General features: G+C 39.1%; 2 protein-coding genes across 4 annotated transcripts in view; both read left to right on the top strand.

The window, feature by feature from the left end:
- Positions 1-303: 303 nt before the first annotated feature.
- Positions 304-2636, top strand: LOC118630504 (histone H2A.Z). The gene is made up of 5 exons (XM_036262347.1): positions 304-520; positions 963-1040; positions 1319-1432; positions 1781-1910; positions 2197-2636. The coding sequence occupies exons 1-5, from the start codon at positions 518-520 to the stop codon at positions 2256-2258; spliced, it is 387 nt and encodes a 128-aa protein (XP_036118240.1). The 5' UTR covers positions 304-517; the 3' UTR covers positions 2259-2636.
- Positions 2637-4058: 1422 nt separating this feature from the next.
- The window catches only part of DNAJB14 (DnaJ heat shock protein family (Hsp40) member B14), a 45802-nt gene continuing 23943 nt past the window's right edge, over positions 4059-25917 (top strand). For 2 of the 3 annotated variants that reach the window (XM_036278842.1, XM_036278849.1), the window contains exons 1-2: positions 4059-4254; positions 17643-17814. In XM_036278842.1, the coding sequence (XP_036134735.1) occupies positions 4122-4254; positions 17643-17814 (305 nt within the window). In that variant the 5' untranslated portion in view covers positions 4059-4121. The remainder of the gene's footprint in view (positions 4255-17642; positions 17815-25917) is intronic. The other variant, XM_036278855.1, reaches the window with a different exon arrangement.

Here is a 25917-nt window from a genome sequence, read left to right as displayed (position 1 = left end):
GGGCGCGTTAGACTGGGAGGCGACTTCACGTGGTCACCGGAACCTGGCGAGGAGACCAGGTGGCGCTAAACTGTGCTCCTCCTCTAACCTCTCAGCTCCTCCTCCCAGACACGTGACCACAAACGGAGGGTGTCCTCGTTCCCGCAGCGTAGCTCGCTCTGTTTCTTCCTCCCGCCGCGGTGCCCTTCTTCTCCCCGGTTCCCATCCCTCCGCCCTCCCCGCTCCCTCCCCACGTCCCAATAGCGGTTCGAGCTGCAAAGCGCCCGCCCCTCCGCCCTGTTCTTCGCCTGCTCATTGGCTGAAGTCTCAAGGACGCGTCCCGAGGGCGGGTGGCAGCCATTGGTGGGACGAGCAATCCGAGTTCCCGGATGAGGGAACATTCTGCAGTATAAAGAGAGCGGGGAAGGCGGGAGACAGCGCAGTTTGAATCGCGGTGCGACGGAGTAGGCGTTGGGATCTCGCTCGGTGTCTGACTCCTTTCTCTGCCTTGCTTGTTTGAGCTTCAGCAGAATTCGAAATGGTAAACTTCGCAGAGGCGCTCGAAGGCTCAGCGGGTTTTTGCCGGAGGAGGAAAACCCGTTACACACAGAGATGGGGGTGAAGTGGCGACGGTTGGGAACGCACGGAGACAGTATTTGGAAGAGCGGGGGGAGGCGATTTGTCGGTGGTTAGCGGAGCCGCCTCCGATATCGCGGCGGGTGGCGACGGTTGGATGGCGCTCACAGCGCCGCTGGGGGCCAGCGGGCGGCGAACGGGCTGACGGAGGCGCGCGGCCGCGGCGGGCGCGCAGCGGGGGGCGTGCAGGCGGGATCGCCCTTGCGGTGCGCGGCGGGCCGGAGACCCCGGCGGGGCACGGGGGCGCGCTCGCGCCCGGGCCGCGCCGCGGTGGGGGAGGGGCGAGCCGCCCTAGTAATCCTATATTCTCCGTTCCTCCTCCGCTCGCGGGCGTGTGCGCGCCGCAGGCTGGCGGTAAGGCTGGGAAAGACTCCGGAAAGGCCAAGACAAAGGCGGTTTCCCGCTCGCAGAGAGCCGGCTTGCAGGTCAGTGGTTGTTCGGTGCAGTCTGGGAATCGTGGCGTTTTTCTTTTCTCCTCCTTTCTTGTTTATCGTAGCTCTTAATGGGCGTTTCGTCTTTGCGTGGGTGATGCGGTGTCGCGACTTGTTTTGCCGATTCGATAAATATTGGGGGGGGGGCGATCACATGTATCAATATGGGGGCGCGTTGCTGCACTGGCATCCTTGCCCCTTGCTTTGGCGCCCGTTTAATGTTACCATCTTTGACTCATATCTTTGTGCATTTGTTTGTGCTTAAAATTAAGTTTCCGGTGGGCCGTATTCATCGACACCTGAAATCTAGGACGACCAGTCATGGACGTGTGGGCGCGACTGCTGCTGTGTACAGCGCAGCCATTCTGGAGTACCTCACCGCAGAGGTAAATGGGTGTACGCCTATAATCTGGAAAAGGTTTGGGGGGGGGGGGTAGGTGGCGAGAGGGAAGGAGGAAAGTGATGCAAGAAAACTCCCAGGCCCCAAACGCGGCAAGAAACCGTTGGGAACGCTAGAGGGAGCTGGTGATCATTAAGGGATCCTACTGAGCTTGAGCTGCTCTTGGAAATAAAATTGCGTGCCCCCTTTATAGCTTATGCTGTCTTGACATTCAGGTAGTGAAGGGGGAAGGAGGGATACTATTGATAGATTTACATTCATAAAGGTATGGTTATGCTCTGGATCTTAACCTAAAGAAGAGCTGGAAGGAAATTGATTAGCCTTTGCCTTCTAGGTACTTGAATTGGCAGGAAATGCATCAAAAGACTTAAAGGTAAAGCGTATTACCCCTCGTCATTTGCAACTTGCTATTCGTGGAGATGAAGAATTGGACTCTCTCATCAAGGCTACAATTGCTGGTGGTGGTATGTGAATACTAAAAGTTTACTTTAAATTCCTTTAAAGAAAATAATTCTTTGCTTTTGTTAAAATTCCCATTAGTAATTTTTCATCTAAAAGGACACAAGTATATTGTCACTGATATTTTCACTTATGACAGTATCATGAGGTAACTTAATGCATTTTTACTTTGCATACTAAACATGCACATTTAAAGACATTTTTCCAAGTTGAACAACTCTCCTGGTTTAAGTACAGTGTGATGTTTAAAATGTGTATTCAAAAGTAGAATTAATCTTGTCCCTCTCCTAGGTGTCATTCCACACATCCACAAATCTCTGATTGGGAAGAAAGGACAACAGAAGACTGTCTAAAGGATGCCGGGATTTCTTATTATCTCAGGACTCTAAATATTCTTAACAGCTGTCCAGTGTTGGTGATTCCAGTGGACTGTATCTCTGTGAAAAACACAATTTTGCCTTTTTGTAATTCTATTTGAGCAAGTTGGAAGTTTAATTAGCTTTCCAACCAACCAAATTTCTGCATTCGAGTCTTAACCATATTTAAGTGTTACTGTGGCTTCAAAGAAGCTATTGATTCTGAAGTAGTGGGTTTTGATTGAGTTGACTGTTTTTAAAAAACTGTTTGAATTTTAATTGTGATGCAGAAGTTATAGTAACAAACATTTGGTTTTGTACAGACATTATTTCCACTCCGGTGGATAAGCTCAATAAAGGTCATATCCCAAACTAGTTGTGTTTTAACTTTGCTTGATTGTGATAGGAATGCTTTTCTTTTTAATAGGTATCTCAACCAGCAATAACTTAAGCATGTTTATTCTCCGGAAATTGAACTTAATTCTCTAGATAAGCAATTAGCAGGCCGGGTTGTTTTAATATATATGTGTATATTAAGTAAAAGATTTTAAAACTGGCAGGAACTGGAATAGCACAAGTTCTTGGGCTGTCTATCTTAGTTTGTGTCTTGGCCAAACTTGCTGTGACAGCACTACACTGGTACAGTATTGCTGTGGTGGACTTGGGGGTGGGGGCAAGGGCACCTAGGCAAATTCTGTATTTAGCTACCTCCACAGAAGGAACTTTCTGTTTAGACTTGAGATAATAGTGTTTTCTGTGTGCTACACAGTTTTGAAGTCTGAATTAAATTGTTAAGTACTCGGTAATGTCTTAGAGAATCAGGATTTTTATTTGGAAATCCTGAGTTTTGGTATTTCCAAAAGGCTAACAATAACTTGAGTGGATTTTGACATTTAGTTTCTGGGAAGCTAGTTGTCTTCATTTTTAAAAATTTGGACGATGACTTGCCCAAGTATTAGGTTGCTGCCCCCACTGCCCCCCCCCGCCCCGCCCCGCCCCAGGAGACCAGCGTTTCAGTATGGCAATGTGAAAAATGGGAGTAAGTTTATTTCTGTGATGGTAATGCATTCACATAAAGATGGATCCTACCTTGTTTTGGTTATAAAGGGATTAGGGTTAAGGCCAGAATAGGTGCAAACAGCTTGCTTTGATCCTCAGTGGTATCAAGAGACAGTTAATGCACTCTGGGTCAAGAAAATGGTTTGTAGCTAAAAATAAGGCAATAAAATGAGCCCTAGAGTTAGGGTCTAACCATGCTCTACTGTGTTTACCAATACCTGTGCCGGAAGCGCTGTTAGGGACGGACAGGTTGTCACCTGACCAAATCCTCGCCATGCTGGGGGGCCGGGGCCCGGGCCTTTGATCTCTGGGAATTTCACTGAAAAGGAGCATACCCACCTCCCATCCAGCGACCCAGCCCAGCAACGGGCTGCGGCCCTTGGGGAGGCCAGGGTGCAGGGTGCGGCCACTGCTGGCGGCCGGTCGCAGCTTCGGTGGGAGGTCGCAGCCTGGTGGGACACTCCTGCCCAGCTCACCCTCCTCCGCAGGCTGGTGTCTCCCGCCCCTCGGGTGGATCGGCTCTGAGTCTGTTGGCGCTGTGCACAGACCTCCGGGTCAGCTTGGACGCCCAGGTCTGGGGTCAGGAAAGGAAGCTCGCGCCGTTGTGGCCCGGGGGGGCGGGGAGGCCGCCGCTAGGAGGCGGAGCTGCGAGCCCGCCAGTCGCCCGGCTGCGCGGTCTCCGAGCTCCTCCCCACTCGCCTCCGCACGCCCCAACCCGGGCGGCCTCGCCTCCTCGGCGGCGGCTTCCGCCCCTCGCAGCAGCGCTCCCGGAGGAAACAGGAAGAAGGCGCAAGCCAAGCCATGGAGGGGAATCGGGATGAGGCGGAGAAATGTGTCGAGATCGCCCGGGAGGCCCTGAACGCCGGCGACCGCGAGAAGGCCCAGCGTTTCCTGCAGAAGGCCGAGAAGCTCTACCCACTGCCCTCGGCCCGCGGTGAGGCCCTCGGTGTCCCTTCCCTCCCTGCCGGTCGGACCGCCGCCTTACCCGCCCCCGCCCCCACCATCGCGGGTCCGGGAGCCCGTGGGGACCCCTCCGAGGGACGCAGGGAAGGAGCTCCCGACACACCCTCGCCCCACCGTCCAGGGCAGCGCTGGGCGCAGGCTTGGGACCGGCTGCCCGAGGCTCCCTCTGCACCAGCCTGCCTGCGGGATGGGGCTCGCAGCTGACAGGCGACAGTTGCCGGTTCCCTGGTCCGTGTTCGGAAATATCCGGCTGAGTTCTACCAGGAGAACGTCCCCGGGACATTTCTCTGGCCCATTCTAGCCTTGCTAGAGTGGGCTTTATGTCCTCACCCCCATATAAGGCCTAGGCCCCTAGGAAGTGAGAGGAACTGGGAACTCTAGTAGCTCACGTACAGGTCTCAGGTTCTACCATCTCTGGGGCAGAACATTGTCCTCAAAGAAAACATTTTGAAATACCTGAGATGACACTGCTTTTCTATGGGAGGGAGTTACTTTAGAATTAGAGAGGAGCACAAATTTGACAAGAATGATAGAGTCAGTAATGATTTACTAAATAGTATCTGATAAAACCATAATTATCACCAAAGTAGGCAGATCTCTAAGGAACAGAGTACTGAATTCACCCTGCTCACGTCCTAAGCTTGAAAGTAATAATAATAGCCAACATTTATCGAACACTTACAAAGTGCCAGACCATGTGCCTAATGTTTTATATGAATTACTTCATTTATTCCTTAGAACAAACCTGTGTAGAGGTACAGGATTCATTTGATGAATAGGTTTACCCATATGGAAACAGGCTGTTTTTTGGATGGATGGATGGATGGATGGATGAGAATATCTTACACAAGGCTGGCTACACAGTAATTAATAGCAAAGTCAGAATAGTACTTGAGCTTTCCAGCTCCAAAAGGCCTTTAACCACTACACTCTAATGCCTTGTCAATAGGGTAATTTTCACTGGAGGTTTAAGGTATTTCCAGGTTAGAAGAAAATTATTGATAATTATGTGGGGTTATCTGTTTTATTGTTTTCTTAACTTGTTTCTACATTGGTGAAGCCCTTGTGTTTGTTCTTTATCCTTCATTACATCGCTATTGAATACTATACCAGAGAGGACAGGAAAAGGAAGTGAAAGAAAAGAGTTAATAATATTTTAAAAATAGCAAAAAAGATGAAATTTACCAATTTAACCATTTTGTCAGTGTGCGGTATAGTAGTGTTAACCATTGACACAGCAGATCTCCAGAATTTTTCATCTTAAGAACTAAAACTTGTCCTGGCCGATTTTGCTCGGAGGTTAGAGCATTAGCCTGTGTTCCAGAGAGTCACGGGTTCCATTCCAGTCAAGGGCATGTACCTTGATTTCGGTTTGGTCCCTAGCCCTGGTCAGGGTCAGGCAGGAGGCAAGCAATCAGTGTCTCTCTTTCACATCGATGATTCTCTCTCTTCTTCCCACTCTGTCTGAAAATGAATGGAAAAATCCTCAGGTGAGGATTTTAAAAAAAGGAACTGAAACTCTTTGCCACTTAAACAACTTTTTATTTTTCCCACCCACCAGCCCCTGGCAACCATCATTCTATTTTCTTTTCAAATTTGACCACTTTAAATACCTTATATAAGTGGAATCATATACAGCAATTCCTCACTTAACCTAGTCCATAGGTTCTGCAACTTTAAGTGAAATGATGTATAATGAAAGCACATTTGTCATAGGTTTATTAATATAAACAAAAATTAAGTTCCTGCCCTGACCTGTGTACCTAAAGGTTGCCAGTTCCATTCCCTGTCTGGACACATACTGAAGTTTTGGGCTTGATCCCCAGTAAGGGGGCATGCAGGAGGCAGCTGATTGTTTTGTTCTCACATCGATGTTTCTCTCTCCCTCTCCGTTTTTCTCTAAAAATCAATAAAATATTTAAAAAATTAAGTTTCTATGGCAGCTCATCAACTGTATAACAAAATGAAGTTGAATGAAACTGTTATTTGAGGACTTTTTTTTTAGAGAGGAAGGTAAAGGGAGAGAGATAGAAACGTCGATGAGAGAAAACATTGATCGGCTGCCTCTGCATGCCCCCCACTGGGGATTGGGCCCACAAGCTGGGCATGTGCCCTGACCAGGAATTGAACTGGTGACCTCTTGGTGCATGGGCTGATGTTCAACCACTGAGCCACACTGGTCGGACTTGAGGACCTTTTTCAACTGATTTATTTCACTTAGCATGATGTCTTTGAAGTTCATCTGTGCTGTATTATGTGGTAGGATTTCCCTTTTTAAAGCTGCACAGTATTCCATTGCGTGTGTATACCACATTATCCATTCATCCATCAGTAGACATCTAAATTATTTTTGTATTTTGGCTATTGTGAATATGCTGCCATGAACAGGGTGTGCAGATATCTCTTTGTGATCCTGCTCTCATTTTAGATATGTACAAAGAAAAGGAATTGCTGGGTTATATTGGTAGTACTATTTTTACTTCGGGGGAAAACGGCTATACTGTTTTCCATAGCAGTCATACCATTTTACATTCCCAACAACAGTGTGCCAGAGTTCCATTTTCTCCACATCTTCACTAACACTTGTTATTTTCTTTTAGGTTTTTTTTTATAGTAGCCATCCTGACAAGTGACATCTCATTGTGGTTTTGATTTGCATTTCTCTAATGATTAGTGTTGTTGAATATCTTTTTACATGCTGTTGGCCATTTGTATATTTGGAGAAATGTTTGTTCAAGTCCTTTGCCCATTTTTTTAATTGGGTGTTTTTTTTTTGTTTGTTTTTTTGGTTAGTTGTAGGAGTTTATAAATCTGATATTAACCCCTTAGCAGATATATGATTTGCATTTTTCCCCATTCTGTAGGTTGTGTTTCATTCTGTTTATTGTGTCCTTTGATGCACAGAAGTTTTTAAGTTTGACGTAGTCCCATTTGTCTATTTTTGCTTTCATTGCCTGTGCTTTTGATGTCATATCTAATAAATCAGTGCCCAGAGTTAAAATTATTTTTACTCTCCCTACTGTATGAATACATGACTTCATTTAGTCACTATCTAGTCCTACAGGGATAGTCTGAACTTTAAGCAAGTAATCACTTGAAACCATACCATGGCTTATGAGACCTAGCTTCTCTACCTACTAACTTGTAACCTAAATCTTGGGCAAATCAGAGAACCTCCCTAGCCTCTAGCTTTTTCATCTGCAAAATGGGACAATAATGTACTGATTTCATAGGACTGTTAGGATTAAATGGGTTAAAACATGGAAAGTATTCACAATAAGCACTCAATTATTTTGTTATTGTTATTTTATAAGTGTGAGGCCCTGAGAATTTTTAAACTTGTAGTCCAGCATTCTTCTGTTATACAAACAACTTTAATCAGTGTACTAAAGGGATACTGTGAGATATTGAAGCATAACATAGTTGTTGCTCTTACAGACATGAACATTGGAAAAATTAAGAAATATAAAGTGAAAGTAGTACAATGTATTATAAGGTAGCAGGTGTAATTACCAAATACAGTTATGTTGTAGTCTGAAAACCTTTTCAGACACAAACATCACCTCTGACAGCTTTGTAACCACAGATAAGTCACTTAGCTTCTCTACGGCTTGTTTAGTTATGTGTAAAATGGAGAACAGGATTGATGAGAGCGAGCATTAGCTGAAATAAAGTTAAGTGCAAATACTTAGCAAAGTGTGTTTTACATTGAATGTTTTCAGAAGGCGTTTATTGGAATAATTTAAGAATTCAGAGGAGGGAAAGGCCTAGAACATTTTTGTAAGCTACTGGTTAAAATGAAATTTTACATTTTTATTCCTGAATTTCACCTATTCTAGACTACCATTAAACCCTTGTAACTCAGAGTTTTGACTAAATGTTCCTGTGAATGTGTTTTCATACTAAGATGGGCAAAAGAAAACATTGCTTTTTAATCTTCATTACTTGTATACAGTAAGTGGGAAGATATGAAGCTAAATTCCAGAATTTTTTTCTTCTTTACATTTTATTCTTGCCAGGTGAAAACTCTGATTGATAAAACACTTCTAAAAATTGTCAGGAGTTTTCCTTGAGGAAGAACTTGATCTTCAAATGGATCTAGGACATAGTTGCTCTCTCTGTTTTTAGTTGAGAATATTATTTTACAGTTTATTTATTGCAGTGAACTTCTAAATGAAATGAATGTTACAGCTTTCAAATATTTTCATACTATGAGTTTAGTTTATTGATATACATTAGTAGCTAATACATAGAAAATATAAACATTCTGGAAAAACAATGTCAGCAAGCAGAAAATAAATTACATTTTAGTTCCTTCAACTATATTTATTTACTTTAAATTTTTTTATTGATTGATTTTAGAGAGAGAGAGAGGAAACATCGATTGTTGTTCCATTTATTTGATTCTTGTATGTGCTCTGACTGGGGATTGAACCTACAACCTTGGTATATTAGGATGATGCTCTAACCAAAGGAGCCACCTGGCCACGGCTGGAGAAGCCCATTACTTTTGTAATTACACAAATAAAAGCTATTTCTAGTTTGTGAGGAAGAAGGAAAAAATCTATTTGATTTTCAAGTCACGTGTTCTTACTTTAGATTCTGCTAATGATGGACATTAAACATAACAGGTGTGTCGCAGAAACTTATAAAAATAAAAACAGACCTTGGTTCTTCACTTCTGGATCATCCACATAAACATTTTTAATATTATATTTACTTTTCACTGGTTGTAAATATGGAGTATACTTAAATGCAGACTACATGAAACCCCAGGCAAAGCAATACGTCTGGAAAGTGAATGCAGAAAATAAGGCTGGATAGTTTTAAAACCAAAAGTAAATGTGATCATAGTCACCAACTAATGTTTGCAATACTGCACATTATTGTAAATAAGATCTCATGTGATGCCTAAGACATTTAAGAAATCAGAATAATTCAGTGTGTTCAAAATTCTGGCAGTACTTGAATTGAATCATATTAACCTTCTGAGGCATTGGTTCTAGTGATTACTAATACTGAAAATCTTGCTGGTTCCATTTTTAAGATGACAAAACTGAATATTGAGACCCAGAACTAACGGAACTTGCGCAATTTTTTTTTTTTTAATCCTCACCTGAGGACATTTTTTCATTTTTTGTTCAGATAGAGTGGGAGGGAGAGAGAGAGAGAAACATCGACGTGAGAGAGACACATCGAGTGGTTGCCACCCACACAGCCCAACCAGGGCCGGGGACAAACTGCAACCAAGGTACATGCCCTTAGCGGGAACCGAACCTGGGTCTCTCTGGACCGCAGGCCGATGCTCTAACCGCTGAGCCAAACTGGCCAGGGCGAACTTGTGCAAATTTTAACTCTTTGGAACCAGTGTTTGGTGTGAGCGTATGTACACACACAGTCGTCATTATGTATAAAATTGTAGAGCCCTGGCCAGTTTGGCTCAGCGGTTAGAGCATCAGCCCTCAGACCAATGAGTCACGGGTTCGATTCTGGTCAAGAGCAGGTACCTGGGTTGCAATTGGTCCCTGGCCCTGGTTAAGGTCATGCGGGAGGCAGCCACTGGATGTGTCCCTCTCACGTCAATGTTTATCTCTCTCTCTCTCTCTCTCTCTCTCTCTCTCTCCCCCTCTCCCTCTCACTCTATCTGAACAAATATGGGAAACTGTCCTCTGGTGAGAATTAAAAAAAAAATTGGTAGAAAAGTTTTCAGTATCATAACTGTTGAAAATCTCAAACAGCTGTATGATACTGCTTCAGTGCCTGTAGCTGTTAACATGTAAGATGCCCAGAAAAACATGGAGAGAAGATGTTTGTGCTAAGTGTGAAAGGGAGCCCTGCTGGTGTGGCTCAGTGGATTGAGCGATGTCCCATGGACTGAGAGGTCCCGGTTGGATTCCTGGTCAGGGCACACACCCAGGTTGTGGGCTTAATCCCCAATAGGGGGCACGCAGGAGGCAGCCGATGGATGTTTCTCTCTCACATCGATGTTCCTATCTCTCTCTCAAAAAAAAATCAAAAACATTTTTTAAAAATATAAAGAATGAAAGGAAATGTACAGGTAACTTCTAACTAGCAAGCTTGGAGACTTTGTGGCCACCTGTAAATACTAAACACATATAACCACTTTCATATCTGGTTTCACAATTTTAAAAAATAATTTCTTTATTCTTTAGCTGAAATACTACTATAAAAAGAAATTTCCACCTCATCTGTTTTGGGGTTACACACTGGTGCAGTTCATATAGGAAAGATGGGATAAATGCTTGATTAGTTTGATCAATTTTCAAGAAAAGGAATTAGTCCCTTTTTCTCCTAAAGCAATGGGATCCCCTTTAGGTCAGCTCCTGAGTCCTATAGACACACTCCCAGTAGTCTTTAGTAGTTACCTTGCTTTTTGGTATAGCATTGTTTCAAGCTCCTATTGAACATTTCCTATACTACAACTGGAATCAACTATATTTCCAATAAGCCATAGTTTCTTTTAGTGGAAAATGGTGTTTCAGTATCACAACCTGATATTAAGGATGCTGTAAATACTAGATTCTTTATTGTTTCTGGACCTTTTTAGTATACACAAACAATCCTTCCACAGTAGTAATTGTTTCTCATGGCCATGGTAAATGATAGATAAGCCACAATTATTTATTTGGTTTATGTCACATCATATACATGAAGTTTCAGAGTAATATTACCATCATTACCCACTAATATAATTATTGAAAACAATTCAATTATTTTTGCATATGCTCTCTGTAGTCTCCATTTCCCTCCCCATTTTAATCTTTTCTTATATTTTGAAATAATTTCAAACTTAGAGAAAAGTCACAGAATAGTGCAGACTTCCCATATGCATTTTACTCAGGCTTCCTATGGGATAAAATTTTGCCACATTTGCTTTATCATGCCCTTCTTCTCTCCCTCCCTGGTATCTTCCCCCTACCCCCCACCCACAAACACAATTTCTTCTTACTGTACTTTTTTCCTGAACTAATTGAGATAAATTGTAGACATGATGTCCTCTGCCCTTAAATAATTCAGCATATATTTTCTAACACAAGGGAACTCTCTTAACATAACCACAATATAACCATCAAATTCATGAAATTAATGTATATACCTCATTCAGATTCTGCCACTTTTCCCTTTTATGTCTTTGATAGCAAAAAGGACACAAGTTGCATTTATGGGCAGGTAGAGCTTTTCTCTCTTCTTCTTTACTTTGGCATTTTTAATGAATACAGGCCAGTTATTTTACACAATTTCCCTCAATTTGGGTTTGACATTTCCACATACAGATTTTTGGCAGAAAACCGCAGAAGTGATGTTGCTTAGAAATGATGATGTTTTCTTGGTGTAACATATTAGGAGGCACATTATGTTGATTTTGGTCCTTACTGGTGAGATTAACTTTGATCACTTGATTAAGTTGGTGTGGTGATGCCAGGTTTCTCTATTCTAAATTCACTTTTTTTTCCACTTCATAGTTAAATATTTTGTGGGGAAATACTTTGAGCTATTTGGAGCTATGTAAATGTTCTGTTTCATAACATACTTTCACGGACTCCTTTTAGCATTCATTGATTCTTTCCTGGGTAAGTTTCTGATGGTTGCCAAATGGTGGTTTTCTAATTCCATTGTTCCTTCTACAGTTTATTAGTGCACATTCAACCTATTCAATTTATTAGCATGGTTTCCTGTTTAATCCATTACTATTGTTGTTTATTCTTACTCATATTTAGTCAATAGGAGCCCTGTGTCTTTTTGACATGCCCTTGTCATTCTTTGAGCATCTCTATGGCACAGAAAAATTTTAGGTCCACTTTTTTATTTCCTATTCTGGAAATCAGTCGTTTCTCTAAGGAGCCTTGATTCTTTTCAGTGGACAGTGGTCGTTGGAAACAGATACAGACACTAAAGCTCATTGTGAAAGGATGTCGTTGTCCCAAGCCTCTTCAGGAGACAGAGTTAGGAAATATATGTATATATAAATACATGTATGTCTGTATGTGTGTGTATCTATAGTAATTTAATCTATATTCATTTTGATATCTGTGAGACTCTCACACTTTCCTTTGTAGTCTACCACGGAGTTCATTCTAGCCTTCTCCATTCCCTTATTTGTAATTCCATTCTTTGACAGTGAGAAACGTGCTCCTGTTATCTTCAGTTTACTTATTCAGTTTTCCTGTATATAATTAGTTATCTCTTTGAACCCACTGGTGCAGGCCCTATCAAATGCAGCCTTGTTTTTGGCTATGACTGCTTCCTTGGTCTCAATAAGCTTCCTTGGTCCAGGCCTCAGCTGCCAAAAGCAAGAGAAAGCCAGTACTTTTTTTTTTTTCCAAGAAAAAAGAAAGAGTAAGCCCACCATTTAAAAAATATTTCAACTTATTTATAGTGTCAGAACATATCATTACATACTATATGCTCTCTTTTTTAATCATTATTTAGTCTTATCTCTGTAGGTCACTATACATTTAGTTCTCCCCGTCAGTCCTTATGTATCTCTAATTACTTTGGAATCCTGAAGTTTGTTGTCCAGTAGATTTCTAGGAAGGGCCTTTGGGAACTATGCTCACTAAGTTAAGTTCTGGAATGTTGAAAACAGTTCGTCTGTTGTCTTAATGCTTGTAGTTAGGTGGATATAAAATCCTTGGCTCCAGTTTCCTTTCTGTGGCTAAGTATGTCATTCCATTGTTTTATGCCGCAGGTACTATTGATGAGCAAAGTCTGATGGAAGTCTGTTTTTCTTTCCTTTATATGTCATTAGATGTTTTTGCCTAGAAGCCCAGTTAAATTTATTGGAATATAGCTTGATGTTCATTAATCTGGGTCAATATTCTTAGGTATGTGATTTGCCCTTCATTATATGGGTTCAGATATTTCTGTTTTTATATCAGAAATAGTTTCTCCAATTATGGTTATATAAGTTTTTTTTTTCTTCATCATGACTCCTATTGTATGTATGTTGGATTTTCTTTAACTATCTTCAATATTTTTCTTTTTCTTTCTAGTTTTTTGTCTTTTTCATTTAAAAAATTTGTACTTTTTATATTCTCTTTCACTTAACAATTAACTATTGTGTTTATAACTCCTTGTTTCTTCTAATTTAGTCTTTTTTAAATTGATTTTTTTATTGCTTATAAATAGGTACTTTTGGAGCTTGTCCTAGTTCTAATTTATGTTATTACTTTGTATTTTATCTAATTTCTTTTTTTATCCTCACCCGAGGACATTTTTCAATATTCCGTTCAGATAGAGGAGGAGGAAGAGAGAGAGAGAAACATCGACATGAAAGGGACACATCGAGTGGTCGCCACCTACATGACCCAACCAGGGCCGGGGACAAACTGCAACCGAGGCATGCGCCCTAGCGGAAACTGAACCCGGGTCTCTCCAGACTGCAGGCCAGTGCTCTAACCGCTGAGCCAAACTGGCCAGGGCTGTATTTTATCTAATTTCTTAAAGTCTTCAGCTTGATTTGAGGTAGTCGGTTATAGTATTTACCTGTTCTGCCAGCAAGTCTTTGTGGTGTGCTTTTATTGTGTTCTGAGATTTATTTTATTACTAGCCTCTTTTTTCTTTAAATAACTTTGTATCAAATTTTACTTATGTTATTTTCTTTTATGCATTTTATGTGTAGTTAGCCATTCTAAATACACAGAAACCCTTCATTATTTTTTGTGTAATGGTTGAAACTATTTCACCTTACTATATAAGATCTCCTCACTCCTTTCTCCCTCCCATTTTATCTGGAGTTTCTCTTTTCTTTTTTCCTATTGCCTCTGCCCTCTTCAGTTTTGGTACTGTTCCCAGTAGTTTCTTCTCAGAGTGGCTTTGTTCTGGAAGAGAGCTTTGACTGATTAGTTTTGAGAGCTTGTAGTGACTGGAGTGTTCTGTGCCCTTAAGTGTTTATTATTAACACTTTCACTCACATGCTATTGTAGCGAACAAAGTCCATTACTTTTTAAACACTTTTCTCAATTTTGCCTGCTATGCTATATAGAGAGTTCCTGTTGGTAATTTTGGAGTTCTCTTGTTCTGTGGATAGGCAAATGCCCCGTTACTGTCCTCTTTATAATACCTACACAGCCTTCTTCCAGAATTCCCATAAAAATTTTTATATTTAAAAATTGTGAACCACTACCACATAGACCATGTAGTCTTCTGATCTCAAGGTTAGCATTGTGTTTGCATTAAATAAGAACTAAACTGTAGTTAAAAACTGACTATTTACTATATATTATGCTTATCTTGTTAATAACTAATAGATTGCTGTCTAATTAGGAGCCTTTCTGCACCAGCTACAACTAGATTGTTATAAAAACTAAATTTCGTATGTCTTGGGTGACCCTGAATGCATTAGCTAGGGGAAAATATAATAGAAAGAAGTTCTTGTGTATCATGTATATGTGTATTACAGGGGCGAGCAAAAGTAGGTTTATAGTTGTAATACAAATAGATGATACAACAATTAATAATAATACAAGAATAAACTCATGTACTAACAGCTGTAAACCTACATTTGCCCACCCTGTTACATGTATATGTTTGCAAATTTGCCAGTGACACTACTAAGATTTTATATATATAGGATTTATTGAGATATAGTTCAAATACCATATAATTACTTCACTTAAAGCATACCATTCAGTGGGTTTTAGTATAGTCACAGTTGTACAACCATTACAACAATCTCTTACAGAACATTTTCTTCCTCCCAAAAGGAAACCCCATGTTCATTAGCAGTCACTTCTTATTTCTCCCTAATTCTGCCCTTCTCTTCCTACTAGCCCTTGGCAACAACTAATCTACTTTCTATCTCTGTAGATTTGCCTATTCTATACATTTCATATAAATGGAATCATATAATATGGTCTTTAGTGACTGTCTTTTTCATTTAGCATGTTTTCAAGGTTCATCCATGTTGTAGCATTTATCAGTAGTTCATTTGTTTTCATTGTTGAATAATATTCCATTGTCTGGGCATATCACATTTTATTCATTCAGTTCATCAGTTGATGGACACTTGGATTGTTTCCACTTTTTTTCTATTGTCTACAACACTGTTATGAACACTGATGAGCCCTTTTTTGTGTAGATAATATGTTTTCATTTCTCTTGGGTATATACTCAGGGATAGGATTGTTGAGTCAAATGATAACTATATGTCTGATCTTTTAAAGAACAACCAAATAATTTTTAAAACTGGCAACATATTTTACATTCTGACCAACAGTGTATTGGGGTTCCAGTTTCTCCAGATCCTTGCCAACACTTGTTATTGTCCATATTTTTTTGATAGTCATCCTAGTGGGTGTGAAGTGGTATCTCATTGTAATTTAATTTTTATTTGCCTAATGGCTGATATTGAGCAACTTTTGATGTGCTTATTGGTCATTTATATATTTGTTTTGGAGAATGTCTGTTCAGATCCTTTGCACATTTTTATATTGAGATTTTTTAATTATTGAATTGTAAGATTTCTTTATATATATATATACATATATATGTTTATATATAGAGAGAGATATGATTTTGTAAATATTTTCTCCCATTCTGTGGTTTGTCCTTTTACTTTATTGATGATATTCTTTAAAGGGCAAACGTTTTTATTTTTGATGAAGTCCAGTTTCTCTGTTTTTTCTTTTGTCACTTGTACTTTTGTTATCCTATCTAAGAACGTTTTATCTAAATTAAGCTTACAAAGATTTATTCCAGTATTTTCTTCTAAAAGTTTTATAGTTTTAGCTCTTACATTTACGTGTATGCTCTAATTTTGTGTATGCTGTAAAGCAGGGGTCCAAATTCATTCATTTGCATGTGAATATCCTGTTATTCTAGTACAGTTTGTTGACCCACAAGTTCTGATATGTAGTGTGTTCCTTTTTATTTAATTCTGTTTTCTTATTTCTATTATAATTCTATCTTTGATATGTGAGTTGGCTCATTTTTTTTCTAACTGATTTGTGATCTTTATAGTTACATTTTTGTAATTGATTTCTTATTTAAATGCATGCGCTCATAGATTGTGGTATATGAGATACTAATTCTTTGAGTTTTATAGAGGATAACATTATGGTGTAGCCATAATATAGTCAATTTTCATTCCTTGTGTGCCTGTAAAGAATGAATATTCACCAGTTGGATATAATGTTTTGTCTCTTAGGTTAAGCTTGATAAATTAGATGTTTGTATTATTTCTATCCTTTGTGATTGTTTTCTTAATCTACTTGATGTACATTATTGGTTGAAATGTGTTAAAATCTTCTGCCATTGTGTTTGGTTTCTGTTTTTTTCTTTTAGTCCTATTGATTTATTTTTTCAAATGTATAGTTTTAACTTTAGGGAAGTTTCGAGTATTCCTAGGAGAGGGAGTAGTTTACTCAATCCCTATCACCCTCCCATTTTAACCATTATGAATACATATATGGCCAATCTTATTTTATATATTCTCTCTACCACCTCTTTTATGCCCCATCAGTATTTAAATCAAATTCTAGAAATAACTATTATTGTTTTATAGACTCAATGTTTAGATTTATTAATATGTTTATTACATTATTTGCTCACCATTACTTTCCACGGCCTGTCTAGAAGCATTTTTCTTCCGCCCCAATTGTTTTATATTACAGTAACCTCTAGAAATTTTTGTAGTAAATTCTCTGTTTTTGTTTGTTTGAAAATGTTTCTAATCTTGTGCATTTTCTAGAAAATTAGTGCAGAACTTGAGTTGACAGTTATTCTCTCTGAGCATTTTGAAGATATTATTCCAGGGTCTTTTCTGCCATTGTTGCTGTTGAGAAAGAAATAGGAAATCTAATTTCTGTATCTTTGTAAATAATCTTATTGGCTGCTTTCTCTTTGGTATTCTGCAGTTTACCATGATATGACAAACAAAAGTGTATCATATGTAATTGAATGATAGTAATTTTGAGTTATTAGCTTCAATTTTTTTTAATGTTCTTATTGATTTTTAGAGAGCAAGAAAGGGAGAGGGAAAGAGAGAAACATTGATCCTGCATACCCCCTACCCAGGATCAAGCGTGAAGCCCAGGCATGTGCCCTGACTGGGAATCAAACCAGCAACCTTTTGCTGCACGGAACCATGCCCAAACAATTGAGCCACACTGGCCAGGACAGCCTTAAATTTCTTAATATTCTACTTCTAAATGGTGATTAGTGGTCTGTAAACAGTTAAGTACATAAGTGAATGCTTGCTATTTAAAAAGAGCCTATGGTGAATCTTTATAGAGTACATGATTCTTAAATTTATCCGCTTTATAACTTTCTTCTCAAGATTATGTGTATGTACCTTGATGTAAACAGGCATAGTCTGCTTTCTGTATCTTTCTACAGCACTATTGGAAATAATTTTGAAAAATGGAAGCACAGCTGGAAATAGCCCTCATTGCCGAAAACCATCAGGTAGAGCTGATCAGAGCAAGCCAAACTGCACAAAGGACAGCACATCTGGTAGTGGTGATGGAGGAAAAGGCTACACCAAAGACCAAGTAGATGGAGTGCTCAGGTAGGAATAAATATGATTTCTATCTCAACTACAGTTGCTACTATTGTAATTTTTAAATGGTATAGCACCTAAAAATGTCTTTAATTATAATTCAGTAGAAGAACAGACATCAAGGAATTGAACTCTGGGTATGTTGTATTGTGTATACTTTATAAAATCAGTCTGTAAACTACCGTCTTTATATTCTTTCAGACTGTAAAATAATCTATGGAAGTTTCTCATTATTTTTGAGGAAAATCATTTAAATTTTTGACATAGTACAGTATTTAGATAAAATATTGAAGGTTAGAAGAATTATTTTGTCATACACACACACACACACACATACATGAAAGCAGGAGGTTTATATGAGAAAAAAATTGAGGGCAATAGTAACAGCATTTTGAAAATGAAGGATGGTTTTTTTTCTATTTATATTCTTTACTAAGATTATCTTTATTTATATACATATATAGAGAGATATGCAAACTCCATAATGTTCTCTCTTAATTTTTGTTGATTTTATTGGGGTGACATTGGTTAAAAACATTATATAGGTTTCAAGTGTACAATTCTCTAATAATCATCTGTATATTGTATTGCTTATTTATCACCCAAAGTCAAGTCTCTTTCCATCACCATTTATTCCCCCTGTACCCTCATCTACCTCCCCCACCCACATTTCCCTCTGGTAATCACCATAATCTTGTCTGTGTCTATGAGTTGTTGTTGTTGTTATTGTTATTGTTATTATTCTTGCTTAATCCCTTCACCTTTCTCACCCAGCCCCCTAACACCCTAATTTTTTTAAATCTGACTATTCTCAGTGTTTCAGTTTTACCTTGTGCACACTTCCATTAAAGCAGAAGAATTAGGTAGAGTTGAAAAATTATGAACTAGGTTTTAGAGATTTGACTTTACTAATTTATAATTTAAAAATTTTCTGGAAATCAAATGAAGCTTTGAGTATGAAACACTGGAGAAAATACTGTTTTATTTCCTGCTACAACTTCAGGAAGCTGTATTGATGTTGTGCTAATGTTGCTCTCTAGGGAAACCAAAGTGTAAGGATGGAGGACTCTGTGCAGTGATTAATGGGGTAACTTACACAGTGAATTATAACACAGTGAACTAACTCAAGTGAAGAGTAGGTAAAACTAGTTAGTCTTTCTCTTTTTTGCCTTTTCCTATTTCTTTTACTCGTATTTCTTTTCTCACTCTTATTTCCCCATTCTTGCTCTTTAGTTCACTCTTTTTTACTTACTATAATTTGAAGTTAAATTTATTTAAAATCAAATAGCAATTATTTGTATATTTAGTTTTTTCCCTATATATTTAGATGCTAAAGCTTGTTAAAAGAATCCCTAATTATGGTAAAGGGTATTTTACTAGCATGAATGGTAGTGAAGCACTTTAAGAATATAAGTAATGTTGTTAACCACTTTTATAACTGTGGTATTATGTCAGAGATGGCTGAGTAAGTGAGATAAGTGAATAAATGAGACTTGCTTTTGAATTTCTTTAAGAAAAAGCTTTCATTAAACAGTGTGTTGAAATGTATTCCAGGAAACCACATCCATTCGAAAACAAATGGTATTTTTCTGAAGAAACTACCTTTTTGGGGAGAACATACTCTCAATGAAAGACCTAAATAAAGTTAATTGTGTATATATATATATATATATTTGATTTAATTATATCTTTATTGTTGAATATATTACAGATGTTCCTCATTTTCCCCCATTGACCCCCTCCTCCCCCCTCCCGCGCCTTTCCCCACACTGTTGTCTGTGTCCATTGGTTATGCATATATGCATATAAGTTCTTTGGTTTATTTCTTCCCACCCCCAACCTCCCTTCCCTTTGAGGTTTGTCAGGCTAGCAACCAATTTGTACTTCTTAATCCCTTCACCTTTTTCACCCATTCCCCCAAACCCCCTCCCATCTGGAAACCAACAAAATGTTCTCTGTATCTATGAGAATGTTTCTGTTCTGCCTGTTCATTTTGTTTGTAGATTCAATTGTTGATAGCTATGTATTCATTGCCATTTTGTTTGTTCATATTTTTTATCTTTTTCTTCAAGAAGACCCTTCAATGTTTCATATAATAATGGTTTGGTGGTGATTAACTCCTTTAACTTTTTCTTGTCTGGGAAATTCTTTATATGGCCATCGATTCTAAATGACAGCTTTGCAGGATAGAGTAATCTTGGTTGTAGGTTCTTGCTTTTCATCACTCTGAATATTTCTTGCCACTCCCTTCTGGCCTGCAAAGTTTCTTTTGAGGACTCAGCTGACAGTCTTATGGCAACTCCCTTGTAGGTAACTAACTGCTTTTCTCTTGCTGCTTTTATGATTCTCTCTTTGTCTTGAAACTTTTGCATTTTGATGATGATGTGTCTTGGTGTGGGCCTCTTGGGGTTCATCTTGTATGGGACTCTCTGTGCTTCCTGGACTTGTATGTCTGTTTCCTTCACCAAGTTGGGGAGGTTTTCTGCCATTATTGTTTCAAATAGGTTTTCGATTTCTTGCTCTCTCTCTTCTCCTTCTGGCACCCCCAAGATGCTAATGTTGGCACACTTGAAGTTGTCCCAGAGGCTCCTTACACTATCCTCATTTTTTTGGATTCTTTTTTCTTTTTGCTGTTCTGATTGGGTGTTTTTTGCTTCCTTATATTCCAAATTAATGGTTTGCTTCTTGGCTTTACCTACTCTACTATTGAATCTGTGTAAATTATTCTTTATTTCAGTTAGTGCCGCCTTCATTTCTGACCATGCATCCTTCATTTCTGACTGATCCTTTTTTATGCTCTTGAGGCCCTCACGAAGTTCATTGAGCATCCTTATAAGCAATATTTTGAACTCAGCATCTGTTAGGTTGCTTATCTCCATTTCGCTTAGTTCTTTTCCTGGAGTTTTGTTCTGTTCTTTCATTTGGGACCTGTTTCTTTGTCTCCTCATTTTGGCTGCCTCCCTGTGTTTGTTTCTATGCATTACTTAACAAGAGGTATGGGGCTAGCTGAGAACAGATGCTACTTGTTTGAAAGAATTTAGGCAAACCTGAAGCAGGGTCCAAGACAGGCCAATTCTTAGTTAACCAACTAGCAACAGCTTGGTTGGGCCTGAAAGTTGAGTGGGGTAGGGCCTGAGGGAATCACCAGGCCAGAGCCAACAGTGTGAGCCAGGTTGCTGGAGGCCCGGATATGGTGGCAGTCTGCTGTCCCAGGGAAGGGCTCACCAAAGGAACAAAGGCCTCTGACAGCACGTTTGTCCCGGAGAAAGCCCCCTCTCCAGCCCTTGCTCCAATGCCAAACAGCTCAGTTCTTCCCGGTATGTCTCTGGCGCCCCTCGAGCTGCCTCCCCTCCAAGCTTAGAGGGAGAGAGTCCGATAAGTCCGTGCGCGGGCCCTTTAAGGAGCTGCCTGGGGCTCCCGCAGCCTCAGCCTCCCTGAGCCTCAGTTCCCGCTAGTTTTTCCAGCCAGAAGTTATGGGGACTTCTCTTCCTGGCACTGGGACCCTGAGCAGGGTGCCTGATGTGGGACGGGGACCCCTCAGTCCTCAGGGAGGACCTTCCCAGCCGAGGTGTCCTCCTGATTTTTATCCTCCACACGTGGGTGTGGGACCAGCCCGTCCGCCGCCCCTCCTACCAGTCTGGATGTGGCTGCTGATTTAATTCCGTAGTTGTAGGACTTCCATTCAGCTCGATTTCAGGTGGTTTTGAATGATGGTTGTTTTGTATTTTAGTTGTAACTTTGATGTGGTTGTGGGAGGACGGGATACCGCGTTTACCTACACTGCCATCTTGACCAAAAGTCCTCTTTTTTAATATTTTTAAAATTTTTTCTCTACTCTTGTCCTGGCCAGTTTGGCTCAGCAATTAGAGCGTTGGCCTCAGGACCTAAGGGGTTCAATTCCTGGTCAAGGGCACCAACCTGGGTTGCAGTTTCGATTCCCAGCCCTGGTAGGGGTGGTACGGGAGGCGGGTAATCGATTTCTCTCTCTTACATCCATGTATCTCTCTCTCTCTTTCTCTTTCCCTCATCCACTGTATCTAAAAATCAAAGGAAAAATATCCTCGGAAAAAGATTAACAAGAGTGAAATAAAATAACATTTCCTCTACCCTAGCCTTGAAAGGAAGAGAGAAGTAACTCAAGGTATGGTAGAAATGAGGTAGGGAGAGCAGTGCTTTAGTTTGCTCTCTTTGTTTTAGAACTTAGGGGACATCTTAAGAATGGAAGAAAGAAAGATGATGGTGGGCGCAGATATATTCTCTGTGCAGTTGGAGATGAAGTTATCCTTTGAGAGTTACAAGAAAGGAGATGAGATTGAACATTTGAGGAGAGTGGTAAAAGTATGAAATATTTGCAAAGCCGAAAAGGAAAGGGAATGGAAGGATTGCTGGTTAGCATTCAGGACCCAGCTATGTTTGAGACCATGAATTCTTACCAGGTAGAAGTATTAGCTTGGTAGTATACCTATATTAGAGATTGTTTCTCTGGTCAGTAATTTTATTGTATCTTTTTTATTAAATGTCACTTTTTTCTTTTGGGGACTAAATATGATTGAAACATTCTTTAGTAGAATCCCTAATTTATTCAAAATACATCAGTTAATACCTTTATAAGAGTTGCTTAGCTCAGTCATGAAACACATTCATTATATTAGCATTCCTAAGTGTTGCTTTAGTGAGGTAACAGATCACCAGCCAACACTTACATGCTGCATGTTTTTGTTTTTTGTCTTACCTATACACAGGGGATTTTTCTGAAGAAAGCCATGTTATCTTGTTGGTTAGCATAATTATGCAAACAAGTTGCTCAGTGACAATTTGGCTCAATGGGAGAAGCCATGCAATAATACTGCATCCATTGCATAAGTAAGAGCTAGCTTACAGTAAGACGGAAGAAAGAGTGTAACTTTGTAAAAGTAACATTCTGTGAAACTAAGCACTATTCGTTTTCTTTGAGTTGCAAATATTGAAAAATTATTGAGAAAAAGGTGTCATGGATCTAATTTGAAAAGATTCTTAGTATCTCATTTTAAAAAGTCCATCTTTTATTTTAACATTTACAAGATCAATGTGAAATCATTAACTGGGCCATCATTATATTTATCAATTCAGAACACTCTGTACAGCTATTAAGTCATTTGAATTATAGGGATTTTATTAGGATTTGATTTAAATTGTAGTTCTTTAAATGAAGACAAATTATTTAGCTAAACTTATAAATCCTTTGCCTCCAGGAATAAATATTTCCCTAAACACGAATTATACATAGAATCTATTTAAATAATCATCTATATTATGTTAAAAAAAAAAAAAAAAAGAATTGAAAGAAAGAAGACTCTCCTTCCCTGCCTGCCCACTGTGCTTTTCTGCACACAAAGGAAGACATGAAGGCTGAACAAGACATACTTCTCCAATGATAAGCTCCCAGGCAGATCTTTGTGACTTTGTTGCACAGTATTTCCTTCCAGAGTAGATAATGAGTTACCTTTTGCTGTCTTTCTTCTTTCTTTTTTTAATTCTTTGATGAGGATGGAGAACAAATGTGAATCTTTCAGTAAGGAGCAAACTAAAGAGTGTGACAAATGCATTTTAACTGGTAAAAAGGAGCATGATGAACAAAAAGTATGAATTAAAATAAGTATATGAATGGCATTTTCTCATTTAGGTATGAAAAATTAGGTAAGTTAGTATATTTGGAATATTACTTGAAATACTTAGCCTTCAGTTTTCCATTGGTGATGCCAACTTCATACCTCTCTGCTGGTTTCTCAAAGATTTCTCCTCCAATATATGATGAAAATTTTAGTACAGGGAAGATATGGCAGAGCTAGATACAGCTAAGAATTGAAATAATTCTCCTTCTTACTTTTTTTTTTCTCATTGTGTCAATTCTTTTATCTTTACGACCCATTTCAAGAGAATTGTGAATTCCAACCTAATTTTTCTAGACTCTCCAGCAACCCATTCCTGGGTTGCCTTTTTCTTTTCTTTTTTAATCCTCACCCAAGGACATTTTTTGATATTTTGTTCAGATAGAGTGGGAGGGAGGGAGAGAGGGAGGGAGAGAGAGAGAAATATTGACATGAAAGGGACACATCGAGTAGCTGCCACCCGCACAACCCAAACAGGGCCGGGGACAAACTGCCACTGAGGGGGAACCGAACCTGGGTCTCTCGGGACCGCAGGCCGACGCTCTAACTGCTGAGCCAAATGGCGAGGGCTGGGTTGCCTTTTTCTGTTGCCTAGCCTTTTATGCTAAGAAATTATCAACAAAACCAATTTAGAGGATTAATCTGGTACATAATTAAACATATTATATATCCAAACCAAATTGTAATGACTTTAGGATTGTTTGGTGTTTGGTTTACTACCTTTTGTTTTCTGCATTCAGGTAGTGTGTATCATATTTTTAGCTCTTCCTTATTTCATAGTTCTATTCTCCTCTATTCCAAATTGAGTTCTGATGCCAACTACATTTTCATTATAGCACTTATCACCTTTGTTCCAAAAATGACTTGGATTCTCACCATTTCTGCCCTCAAATTGAATTGGTCATCCATTCATCTGTTCATCAGTCCATTAAACACATACAGTGAGCAAGATGCAGTGGCTGCCTTCAGGGGGCCTGTATAGTAGTCAGACAAGTGAACAGGTAGCTGCAGTACAGTCTGGTAATTGCTGGGATGGGGCTAAGTTCAGAGAGCTTTGAGAAGTTATAAGAGGGTCACCGAACCTAGTCTTGAGGAAATTGAGTTTTTGAAAAGAGAAAGAGCTAAACTGAGGTTTGAAGAAGTGTTGGAACCTAAGCAGGAAGGGAGGCAGAGAACACATGTTCCGGATACCAAAACCAACATTTGAAAATATCTAAGAGGGAAGAAAGTCTGTTTAAACACTGATCAGAAAAGCAAATTGCAAGCAAGGAAATGGTTTGTCTGGAGTCCAAGGAAGCTCCTTTTCTACTTTATTTTGGTTCTCAATGGGATTTCAAGTCATACAAACTGAAGTTTGGATCTTTACTTCCTGTGCCTTTCCTAATCACCATAGCAGGCCTCCTCCTCCTCTTCCATTCCCCATTCCCCTCTGCCACTTTTTTTTTCTATAAATTTTTATCACCATATAATGTACTTTATCTTTTACTTGTATATTTGCTATTGCTTGGTCCTCTCAATTGTAAATTTAATGTGAGCTGGGATTTTTTGACTCTCATATTCCCCACTGTAGCATCTGAAACAGTATCTAGCGGAAAGTAGATGTTCATCCGGTTTTTGTTGAAATAGATCCTGGTTCCCATCTGTTACTTGGTTATATGACTTTTGGCAATTTACTTAACCATGCAAAGTTTTGATTTCCTCATTGGTTAAAGAGGAATAATATCTACCTAATGAGGGTAAGTTATGTCAAATAATCAGCATAATAAGATTCTATATAATTCTCTATGTGAAAACTTTGTAGGTCAGATGTAGTTTGTAATTAGAATTCTTTATATTTTAAAAAGGCAATAAGGAGCATACATTATACATTACATAACTGATAAACAGCTCAGACCCTAATGGAAACATTTCTGCAACAAAACACAACTAGTCACACTTAAATGGGATATATGAAGACTGTATAGCAGTTTGACATTCATTCAGGTCAAGTTTACCTCTAAGAGTTAAAGTCAGGTTTTTGCAGTCAGTTGTAGTTATAGATAACTTCACATTTTTCAGAGCTTAATGGATAATGGAACATGGATATGGGATTGTGGACCTATGCCTGACATGCAGTAGGTTTTCTATAAATGTCCCCTTACCATTTTTTCTAATCATATTGTTTATCGCATAGTTTCTAATCATATTGAGGGGAATGAGTCTCTACCATGGTAGGATTGTTCTATTTTGTTCACTAATATATCTCAAGTGCTCAAACACTATCAAGAACGCAGTTGATATAAATATTATTGACTAAATAAAGAATATGTCATATTCATGAAATGAAATTGACTTGTGTTACTATTTACTATCTAAAGTAGAAAAATCCAATTTCAATTATTACTACAAAGACGACTGTAACAGATTTTTGTTGATGTAATATGGAAAAATTTTTATAATCTTATACTATGTGTTCTCTTTTTCC

This window comes from Molossus molossus, unplaced genomic scaffold, assembly GCF_014108415.1.
Source record: "Molossus molossus isolate mMolMol1 unplaced genomic scaffold, mMolMol1.p scaffold_m16_p_1, whole genome shotgun sequence".
NCBI lineage: Eukaryota > Metazoa > Chordata > Mammalia > Chiroptera > Molossidae > Molossus > Molossus molossus.
The sequence above is the reverse complement of the archived record's forward strand: the minus strand, read 5'-3'. Positions and strand labels throughout refer to the sequence as shown.